The 12,350-nt window shown below is 36.6% G+C and overlaps 1 protein-coding gene across 2 annotated transcripts in view; it reads left to right on the plus strand.

The window, feature by feature from the left end:
• Positions 1 to 12,350, plus strand: part of Nalcn (sodium leak channel, non-selective) — a 240,345-nt gene that overhangs the window by 134,514 nt on the left and 93,481 nt on the right. For both annotated transcript variants that reach the window (XM_038310269.1, XM_038310270.1), the window contains one exon: positions 503 to 577. In XM_038310269.1, coding sequence (XP_038166197.1) covers positions 503 to 577 — 75 coding nt within the window. The remainder of the gene's footprint in view (positions 1 to 502; positions 578 to 12,350) is intronic.

Here is a 12,350-nt window from a genome sequence, read left to right on the forward strand (position 1 = left end):
ACATCCTTTGCAGTTATCAGCAACACTATGGGACACCTTGCGGACTACTTGCCACCATGAAAACCTCTAACATCAGTCAGTATGAATTTGATCATTGAGTTCTCTATAATCGTATTTGCTACTTATAAAAGTTTAGAGGTCATTTCCAGTATTTCATCATCATAACTATCCAATTAGCACCTTTGCATATTAAGTTTTTAATCATTAATTCTTTCTTAGGTTAGTTTCAGAGATAATGTTATTAAATTAAAACAATCATAGAATCTTTATTATATTTCCTTCCTGAAGTAAATTGATATTTTTGTTATCTATGCGACTTTTGTATTTCCTGTCCTGTGTTTGTGACAAACATTTTAAAGTGTCCATGCAATGATTCACAGTGCATATTCATAATTTCCAACTGATGAATTCTTTATCTTTTAGGTACATATTCTATATTATATATGAGGTTTTGATACTTATAGCCTATGGGTGTTTTCACTGTTATTTAACCATTTTGTAGATCCTCCTGAGTTTGTTTGTTGCTGTTATTTTGGACAACTTAGAACTTGATGAAGATCTAAAGAAGCTCAAACAAGTAAGTGATATTTAAAAAGTAAGGGTGCTTAAAGTAATGTTGATGTTTGGACTTTCAAAGCAAAGAATTAATTGAAAATTTTGAGGCAGTCTGAGCTAATAAACTGATGTGTTGTTGTTTTATCTCCTATCTAATATCAGGGGATGTTTTCCTATTACTCTACAAATATCTTAAAGCTAGTTTCATATTACTTTGAGTAAAAGTAAGATGCTCATAGTTTAATAACTGTATTTTGAGATCATTTTTCTATTAATTGAATGTTGTTTTGAAATCAAATACCCAGGGCCATACTGCTGTATTGAGGAAGTATATGCAATGCTCTTGGTCTTTGTCATAAAAGTATTAAAAAGCAACTGTCAGACTTACAGACACTAGAAGAGTATCTAGTCTGGATGTCCAAAGTGATTGTTCAAAATTAAACAAGATAAATTATCAAATATGTGTCTTGTTATTCTTGAAATCAGACTCTATCAGGGTAGGTAAAATAATATCAAAAATGGAAATGGGTATTTATAAAAGTTATACTATCCATGGCAGACAGGTGACAAGTGGAATCAGCTGACTAGCTTTGTAGTTCTCTTGTATGGAGCAGTATCTGCAAATGGCTGGAGTGTTTGGCTTCATTGAGAAATAAGAGGATGGGAGCCATTAGGAGATTTTCTTGGACACATTCACACATTGTACGATGAGTTAAAATGTTAACAAGAATGTAGTAAGAGGCCACTTGTTTGTTTCCCAACTATCCAGACTCCCAAAATAATCACACAGAAACTTTACTATTTGCAATACTCTTTGGCCAATAGTTTAAGCGTATTTCTAGCTTATTCATATCTTAAATTAACCCATTTCTATTAATCTGTGTATCACCACATGGCCGTTGCTTACCAGGTAAACTTCTGTCTGGCATCTGTGTCTGGTAGAACTAAATGGCTTCTCCCTGACTCCTTCTTTCTCAGCATTCAGTTTAGTTTGCCTGCCTAGCTCTATTCTGCTAAGCCACTGGCCAAAGCAGCTTTATTCATTAACCAATAAAAGCAACACATATGCAGAAGGACTTCCTGCATCGCAAGAGTACCCAATTCTCTAAAGCAAGCCTTTGGAATTATGTGAAAGGTGTCACATATTCAGAATTTTCAAAACTTGCTTATTCTGCACAAGATAAAGCAACATAACCTATTAAGTTTGTATTTTTTAATTTTAATAGTCCCTTTAAACTTTACATTGCATTATTCTCATCTTCAAAGCTACTGATTTCACCAAGGGTATCCATAGGGGCTGAAAAACATGTTTGATATCAAGACCCTTGCTCTGAGCATACTCAGGAAGGCTTTAAGCTCCATAGTGTCCTGAACTATAAAGGCAAATGACTCTATTGTCAAGGTCATTCCTTTTTGCTTCTTCTACTTTGTGGCTTAGGGAAAGGATTCTTCAGGTGTGGGTTGGGATGTTATTCTATGCTGGTGGTGTGAAATGTTTAACTTGACTCCTTTGTAGAAAAATAGACAATGTGTGAGTTCAGCATCAAAACTGATCAACTGTATAATTTGACAAGACCAATAAAAATGTGCTGCTTTCCAAATCTGGCATTTATATGTGGATTTTTATGTGTGTTGTATTTATCATTCATAGATCTTGAATATATTGTATATACTTCCATCAAAATTGAATACACAGAAATAAAAAGCATTCAATTTTCTCTAACTGATCCCACTACAAGATTCAGAGTGGTATTAAGCAACCACTGAATATATAAAATACCAAGTAATTTCAGCCTACATTTGCAAAATATTCTTTCTGCTAGAAGGCAGTAAAAAAATTACACTTAGCACATTTTTGGAGCCCATGAATGCAAACCTAAGTAAATTTTACAGTGATTGTGTTTTGAGTGTTTAAATTTGTACATGTATGTTCAATCTATTTAATTTTCTTTTAAACAATTGTATATCCAATAGACAGTCACTTTGAGCTTTCATATAACCGATAATGGAAAACCAACAATCAAAAAAATTATGAGACTTGGAAGAGGGCTCAGTTAGTAAACTACTTCTCATGCAAGTGCGAACAGTGTGATCAGTCAGATCCCAGGCACTCATATAAAGGGCTGTGTGTGGTGTGCATCTTTAATTCCAGCACTGGCAGGAAAAAGGTAACTGTTCTGACTGGTCAGACAGTTCAGACAGTTTAGTGAACTTTGGGTTTAGTTACAGACCTTATAGCAAAAAATAAGGTGGATAACAAAGGAGGAAAACATCTAAGCCTTCATGTGAATGTGCCCACATGTTCACATATACTCAACACGTATGCACATATATGTGCTCATGCATGCACATATGTGTGCACGCGCACACACACACATACTTGCTATCTCACTTTCCTCACTTTTTAAAATTTGTTTTTGTTTTTAGGAATTCTATATATTAGATTGATTATTCCATTGTAGTTATGTCCAATTTGGAGTGTTTTCTTTGAAGATTTAAAGACATTTTCAGTTCTAAAAATGTCAAGAAAAATAAAGTAGTGACCCCATTTTCAACAGTCCTTTTAGGCTTATTTATTCATGACTAAACTGAAACTACATATTTAATTAATTCACCTATTAATTTCATACCCTAAATCCCTTCAACTTCATATTTGAAATCCACTGGAGCAAAAAGTATCATCCTAAATTAAAATGTGACTGGTTCTCTTCTTTCCCTTTTTACACAAGACTATTTTTATGTTTTCACTAGTTTGGAAAACCATATCCTTTGGATGGGACTAGAGAGGTTGCTGTTTTTACAGAGACCCCAAGTTTTACATAGCAGCTCACAAACACCTGCAATTCCATATCCAAGGGATTCAACCCATCTTTTTCTCCTTTGCACATTCCTGTAAATGTGTGGTGCACATTAACTCACAAAGGTTCACACACACAAACACACGCACACACGCACACACACACACTTGAAATTATGAAATAATATATAAGTGAGTATTTTTAAATTGTATCATTTTAAAATATTCATTGTTTTCCCTTTTTTCAGTGATCTTAACCTTCGAGGTTGCATAATTTGCGGAAAATACTACACCATAGTTATGCATGTACAAGCACGCACTTACATACACATGTTTATAATCACAGAGGGGAGGTATCTGAAAATCTCCAGTCTCTAACAGATATTTGGACTTGCCAATAAAATTACCCCATAAAGTATTTACTAGATTTCTATATACAGAGATCTGGCTCTTACCATCTATTTTTACTGCTATCCCCAGATAGAGTGTGGAATAGAAAATATATGTGAAAAGTTTGCTCTCCTAACATTTCGAGTTACAGAAAGCATTTCACATTCTAATCCTTTGCTCAGTTCACACTTTTGTTTGAATATTTTTACTATTTATAACCAGCCTATAGATTCTTGTTAATGTGGTAATAGTTGTTGACTGTTTACTCACTGTCAAATGCCAAATAACTTCACTTACTGCTCAAAATAGCCCCTCAGTGCAGATATTATTAAATCCATCTAACAGACAAGGGAAAGGGACACAAAGAACTAAAGGTTGAACAATCAGCAAATGTTAAAGTTAACATTGAAATCGTTGCAATTTGGACCAAAATCCTATACCCTAAATATCTAAACTATATTGATTCAAGCTGAAGCCCTATAAACGCCAAATGTGAGACATTCAATGGATCTATTCATAAGACTTTTAAATTTGATATGTGGTATTACTGATAATCACAATTATAATTGCTTTCTTTATAATTATATAATTTTTATTGTATGTATATTAATTTTCTACATGAAATTTTAAGATGAAGTTGTTTAAATGTGATTATTGTGATTTGTAGAAAAGACAAGTATGTATTTGTGTGTGTATTTATGTATGTGTGTACGTATATGTGTATATTTGTGTGTATGTATGTTTGTATGTATTTCTGTGTATGTGTGTATGTGTGTATTTGTGTGTGTGTGGAAGAGAGAGAAAGAGAGAGAGAGAGAGAGAGAGAGAGAGAGAGAGAGAGAGAGAGAGAGAGAGAGAGAGAGAGAGAGAAGAAAGAGAAAGAACAAGTCAGATGACATAGAAACATAAAGGAAAGGACCTTGGCCAAACTGTTCCTTAGCATTCAGTAAGAAGAAGGTGACCTTGAAGCTCAGTGGTGTAGTAATAAGAAAGATAAAGGGATGTGAGGTGGAGTGGAAACTTTGAAAATTACAAAGAAACCCTAAAGCTTTAATGATTTTACACAAAGTCAGAGCAAGAGCAATATAAAGGGTGTTCTTTTAAGTAATATAAAATTCATTAAACTATGAGGAAAAAAATCTAGAGAAGCCTCAGGGAAAGAATCTTGGGAAACAGAAGTAGATAGTCTGCTTAGATTAAATTCAAAGCTATGAAATATTTTTAAAAATGTTCTTCAGCTCCATATTCTATCTTATAAAATCCTGATTCATGGGTTTGACAGAGTCCATGGAACAAAGGCAAGTGGACACATAGCTTCTTACTCTTCTCTGGGAATTTCAAACAATTAGTACTTTTCTTTATTCTTATCTTGCAAAATGGTTAGTTTTTGTGTCATGTTAACTGGGTTAAGGGATAATTACGTGGTTCGTAAGCAATGTTCTGGGTGGATCTGTAGAAGTGTTTCTGATAAGGCTTAGCATTTTCTTCATAGCCTAAGAAAGCAGATCTTCTCCCAGATTGGCAGCATCATTAAATCTTCATGAAAACTCAACAGAAGGAAAAGGTAGTAAAAACTAAATTTATTCTTTGTGGGATGACGTGATGTAAACAACCAATTTATAACAGGACTGGAACCTAGACCATCAGCTCTGCGTGCGAGCTACATTGATTCTGTGTATCTCCAGCTTGCAGAGGAAGACTATGCAATTTCTCTGCTTCTGTATTTCATGAGTTAATAGTATATATATATATATATATATATATATATATATATATATATATATATCTTTCTGTCTGTCTCTCTCTCTTTCTCTCTCTCTCTCTCTCTCTCTCTCTCTCTCTCTCTCTCTCTCTCTCTCTTTCTTTCTCTCTCTCTCTCTCCTCCGTCTCCCCCTGCATACATATCCTATTGGAATTCTAAGTAGTAAGCTTTTTTACCTTGAAACTTTTCATTCATACCTCTGTTGCCTCCATACATTCCAAATTCAGGGTCCTAGCAAGTTACTTTGGACACACACAATTCAACTAACCACTGGTTACATCTTCAGAGTTGCATTAAGGTCTTCCCATACTCACTATGTTGGCAATCTTTCATGAGTAAATTCAAGATAATGTGACTTTAAAATAAGTGGTGTTGCCGGAACAAAAATAGGTGTTGCCTACTGAAAATTCCTAGTGCAGGGCATTTCTTACTAACCTACCATATTCCATCTTGAATATTAAAAGTACATTTAGAGAAGTAAACTTTTTCCCCAGTTCATGTTATTTCCTAAGTTCCAGAGTCGGGACAACACAGACTATATGGCTCTAAGTCAGTATCTTTGCCATCTTGGAGGACCAGTTCTTTCATTAGTGGTGAGAAATCTCTCTAGACAGTGGGATAGATAAGATGTTTAGGAAATTTGGACATCAGCATATTCTCATCCTGCAGGTGTATAGACAGAAAGCCAGATAATAATCAAACTCATGATCCAGTCATCACTGTTGAGGGTTGGTGTGGAGGAGAGGTGTATAATTGAGATGTTGCTGAGCAGAAATTAACTCTTCAATCTGTTAGCAACAGGGATAAACACACACTCACACACATTCACATACACACATATGTGCATGGTCACCAGGAAGCTGTCTTTACCTTTAAATAGCTTATGAGATGGTAGAAAAGTTGACAAGTAAACAAAGTGGAGTCAGGAGTGAAGATGAATGAGGGGTTTGGGCAGCAGACAGGAGTCGTGGCTAGTAAAATATTGGACATTCATCACAGACATGGAGTATGACAGGATCTGAAGGTAGAGGAAGTAACAAAAGAGGTTGGAGGAAGAAGGCACGAGGGAGAGCAGCCACAAAAGAGTGGGGGTTCTGACACATACCCTGATGCCATCACAATACACGAAGCAACCTGTCAGAAAAAGTCATACACTGTACCATTCCACTTAGATGAGTCAAGTGAACATCCATCCATGCAGTCAAGTCCATAGATACACAATATAAAGTTGTTTGCCAGAAATTGGAGATGGATAAAGGGGCTGTTGTTCAGTGGGGGCGGAGCTTCAACTCTGCAAAATGAGAACGTTTTAGAAGCCTGTGGCACAGCAGTGTGAATCTACTGAATTCATGTTAGGCTTAAAGCCAGTAAAATATAAATTCTTTTAAATGTGTTTATCACAATTTGTGTTTTTGTTTAAAATGGACAACCATCATAGCAATAGTGGCTAGTGATTAGTGATGGCAGCAGGAGAGGGTTTAGGACTTGGATGGTATGGTTGGATGACAGCAAAGGAGGCATGAAGGACACCTGAGGACGTGAATCAGAATTGCCAGCTCCCTCATCTCATCTTCCTCATACTCTACATTTCTGAGCAGATCACCTAGTTATGTGAACAGTGTTAGCATATTGACTACAGTGCCCCCCCCCCACACTTTTCCTCCCTGGAATATGCACCGAGAATGCTATTTGTACAACACACTGGAAACATGCACAGCTGGAGGAGGGATCAGTAGCTAAGATTCCTGCTGCTGTAGGAAGCACTCGGCTGCCCAGGAGGTAGAGGATCAATATTCTAAAGAACCTAGAAACCACTAATAGCTGAGGGTTGGAAAGCACCACGTTTTACTCACAACTATTAATGTTACCAAACTCCCGTTGAGACCACTCTCAGTCTTTTGATTGAAGAGACTCTTCTTTGACAATTTACGCATCATAGCCCAGAACTTTACATAATCTCCAATGATAGTCTTATATATTACATCTAATCCGATATTCCTAAAATAACAGCACCAGTGTCAGACATTTTTCTAATATGTTTTGACATACTAACTCATGAACAACAATAAGATTGGCTGAAAGAAACCGTTAAGGCTGTGAACTATTTAGACCAAAGTTCAAGCCAAGAAGTAACAGTAGAACCTTGGAATTTGGAAGTGTCAATCATCAAAATCAAGATGGTTGGAAATATAGAGGTTAAAACTGTGCACAAAAGTACAAACCTGTAATTCCAGCTCTCTGGAAATATGATACCCTACATGAAGAATGGGAAGGAAAAAAGGAGGAAAGGAAGCAAGCAAGGAACAAAGGAAAGAATAAAGGCATGAAGGAATGAATGAAGGGAAAATATAGTCTGTATTTTTTAAAAAAGATATTTTGTGTGTATTCAAGAAGTCAGATCAAAGCAGAAGACACAAAGAATTGTGTCCTGATATGTATTCAGTCATGGCCCTCAGAAAGTTCTACAGAATATATTGTATTACAATGTATTCTAATCCTACCCAAGTGCCTATGTGCATTTTAACTGGAAATAGCATCTTTGTAGATATAATTAAGTTATGATGAGTATTCTTAGCTGAACTGGAGTCCCTGTAGGAAAGGAAGGGACACAGACATGTGGAGCTAACTCCAGTGATAAGGGAGACAGATTTGGGAGTCAAGCATCCATAGGACACAAGTATTGACCAAGTCAGTAACTTGTACTAATGAAATTTTTAACTATTCAGGAAGATTATATATGTGTGCATATGGATAGAAAATATATCCCAAAATAATCATATGCAAATTTTAATTTCATGCAATATTTGCCTGCCAAATATTTTCACTTTTATTAAATTATTACCATGCTAAATCCATGATTTATAGAAATATTTATTACTATATTGTTTTAATTTTCAACACTCATTGCAGTTTAAATGCCAGACACATTTGTAATGGTTATTGGAATCCAAAAGAAATTTAACACTTCAACTTGTATTGAGACACAATATAAAATGGGAGGTCCAGTTATTCTCTGAGCACAGTGTCTCCTCATGTGAACAGTTCCATTGTTTTAGCAGCCAACAATTTCATAGAAATATGAAGCACAATGTAGAACCTTGAAGTATGTAACTAACCAAGCCTGCGCATTGGCAAGGATGTGATTGCCTCTGTGGACTCGACCTTCACGTAGGCCATCTGCTTCTTTCTTCTAAATAGTTCAAATATATTTCCATTTTTCCAAAAGCCTTCCTAGTTTCAGATTGTTCATTTATTCATCAAATATTTGACTCCTTGCTATAAACAAAATGCTGCATCAGGCTCAATAGCAACAAAATATGCAAATAGCTTTACCACTCTGGAGTCTAATTTGAATACAGGCTGAATATTCTTTGTAAAAATGCATGAAGTCAGGAGCATTTCGCACTTTGAAGTTGCTAAGATTTGAAATACTCACATGAACTTTGCTACCTGAGTATCCCTAATTTTCTCAGCCCATATCTATAGATGTAATGTGGCATTTTCATTCTGATGACACTAGTCTTATCTCCTGTGTGTTTTCTGGTGTGATTGTTCCCTCCTTCTTGACTGGCATCTGTGCAACCCTTCTGGTCCCATAGGAATTTAGATCCAGACTCTCATGAGGTCTTTGCAGATCTGATATTGTCATCTGGGAAAGAGGTAGAAACTGGAATTCCTGGGGCTAGATTTATCTGCACTCACTGTCCCAGGTTTATCCTTTATGCCCAATGTCTGGTCTCTTTTACTGTTGTTTATACTGTATAAAAATTCTGAAAAATGAGTACCTTTAATGTCTCCCCTATTCATTACCAGATATATGTGGGCACCTCCTCACTCTCTCAAACCTCATTACCTGGTGCAGACAACATGATAGTCATCATCATGAGGAAGGGTCTAACAGGCACTTTGGGATGAAAGACTGGACCATAGATGCCCATGTCTTGCATGCCAGACTCTGGCGTAAGAGCTACTGAGTTCTGTGTGAGCAACAGTTTCTCAAAGCAGCATGAGTTTGCCAATCTTTAATTTTCTCCTTAATGGAAGCCTAGGTTGTATTAATAGATGCTGTGAGGCAGCTTGCTTCCATCTGAATGTGGGTGAAAGTGAACATGAAATTCAGCAAAGGCACCCATTCCTTCCCATTTACATAATTTGCTCTCAAAATTCACCACCTTCTGTGATTTTTACTCTAAAAGTTCCGGAAATGAATTTCATGACTACCTGAATGCTCATGTGGCTCGGCGTACTATTGATTGGGTCATTTTTATCTTACTCTGCTATGACAGAAAAGCTGAGAATTGAGTGCCTTGCTCTCTTGAGTGACCTACACCTGAAGGGCACAATCGTGACCTTGCTGAAATAACCAACAGGCTCTCATTCACTTCACACGCCTGGATGGCCATCCTCGTTAATAGAAGTGGCTATAAGGAGGGATGGTGTATAGACCAGGATTGGGAGTGCAGTGTGCATGTGGAGAGATGTTTCTTAGCTCAGGCGAGCAGCAGAAGAGCTTAGAGAAAAATCACTTTATAGATTCCTGTGAAAATAAAAGGTAGGTTATAGGGAAGCTTGCTGAGCTGGAATGCCAGTAGGACTTCCTGGTGTAGTCACTGGATTAGAGCAAATACATTTGCTGGTCAAAGACATTGACCCTTCCTCTGGAGAACAGTGGGGATGGAGGTATGGTAATCCAGACATGTGGAGCCCAGATAAGACTAAAGATCAGAGCCCACCCAGAGGCTTTGCAACTGCTCAAGTAATTAAGAAGAAATATTCTGAGACTAGTCCTAGGAGCACCAGATCTTCTAGTTCTCCCGTACCTTGGATGGTTCAGAGTTCTCAGTGGCTACCATGAGAAATGCTAAGTGGATGTGGGAAGCCTGAGTAAAGCAGGAAGTCTGTGGCTGTAGAACACGGCAATGACACTTTCCTCACAGAGTTGAGGGCAGAGAAGGAAGGAAAGGAAACCATGTTACTCCATCAGCAAGGTCCATACTCTTCGAATAGAATTAGACTCAGACCAAACCAGGAGGATTACTGGGACATTGTGTAGCTTCCTGATAGGATTTCTTCCTCTCACCGCTCCATCCTGACCTCTACTTGGCAGGAGATAGGAACCATGAAAAAGGAGGCATGTCCATTCCCCAGTTCAATGCTATGAATCATGCTTTTACCTGAATGGAATGTGTGAGAAAAAGTTTTTAGATCTGAGACAAAAGGTTGCTAATTTATGATAACCAAAGCTGATCCAGAAGCTACAATAATCTGTCTGCCAATCATGACCAGTCTTTACTTTCCTCTTTACCATCATTGAGCTTTCCTATAGGAGAGAACTGGTGATTTCATTGTTGATCTTTCCTCATATTCTAGGTTAACTTGCTCATTATTAAGCATAGTAGGGCAAACTGATCCCTGATTTTCTTGTGCATGAATATTGTGTGTTGTGATATTAATAAAAGAATGTCTTACAGTATTTCTCAGAAATGAGAAATATGCATGTTGTTTTGTGCAGTGTTAGCCCTATTTTCATTCTGTTTTGCATAAAATATGTTGATTAATGTAAATTTTCAGAATGCATCTAATAAACCCTTTTATCAAATGATGCAAAACTTTTTAACAACTTTGGCATGGACAACAGGCACTCTGAGGAATGTTATTTGGAAATGTGTGTTTGATGCCTGAAAAGAAATTAATTAAAGGGTAAGAGTGCTGCTAGGTCCAGGCCCAGTCAAATTTAATGTGCCTTGTTTATGACTGATGAATATCATCACTGATACAATCTTATAGGAATGATAACATGAAGCAAATCAGGTTAACTTTCTGACAATCAAGAGAGACAGAAAAAGAAGTTACAAATAAGCAAAGAGGAAAGTTTAAAAAGTGAGTGAGACTGGACTGGAGTTATAATAACAGTATGAGCTAAGTTTGTTTTAAAAAGGTTGTAAGTGATAGAACAACAGAAATATTATAAATAGGTGATAGATAGATAGAAAATAATAGGTGGATAGAAGATAGATGGTAGATAGATGATAGATGATAGATAGATGATAGATAGATGATGATAGATAGATAGATAGATAGATAGATAGATAGATAGATAGAGATAGATTGATTGATAGATGATAGATAGATAGATAGATAGATAGATAGATAGATAGATAGAGATAGATTGATTGATAGATGATAGATAGATAGATAGATAGATAGATAGATAGATAGATAGATGATAGATGGGTAGATAGATAGATGATAGGTAGATAGATAAATTGATTGATTGATGTATTGATAGATGATAGATACATATAGATTATTCATAGATATATAAATATATAAATAGATAGATGCATATATACATGTATAGAGTTCTACAGTTCTACAAGATACATGTACATATGTATGTAAACATAATAAAAACTAAATATAGACACGTGGGGGGGTATTATTATTATACACATGCCATACATTCTCCCTGAATGAGAGGGAAATGTGTATACAGTAACAAAGGAGGAAACGTGATGCTGAGGGCTGGTCTCAGCATTTCATGATGAGAGACAGAAAAAGAGAGAGAGAGAGAGAGAGAGAGAGAGACAGAGAGACAGAGAGAGAGACAGAGACACACAGAGAGAGAGAGGACAGAGAGACACAGAGAGACATAGAGAGAGACACAGAGAGAGACAAAGAGAGAGACACACAGAGAGAGACAGAGAGAGACACATACAGAGAGACACACAGAGAGAGAGAAACAGGGAGACACAGAGAGACATAGAGAGAGACACAGAGAGACACACAGAGAGAGACCACACAGAGAGAGAGACAGAGAGAGAGACACACACACACAGAGACACA

The sequence above is a fragment of the Arvicola amphibius genome, chromosome 13 (assembly GCF_903992535.2).
Source record: "Arvicola amphibius chromosome 13, mArvAmp1.2, whole genome shotgun sequence".
In the NCBI taxonomy this organism is placed as follows: Eukaryota; Metazoa; Chordata; class Mammalia; order Rodentia; family Cricetidae; genus Arvicola; species Arvicola amphibius.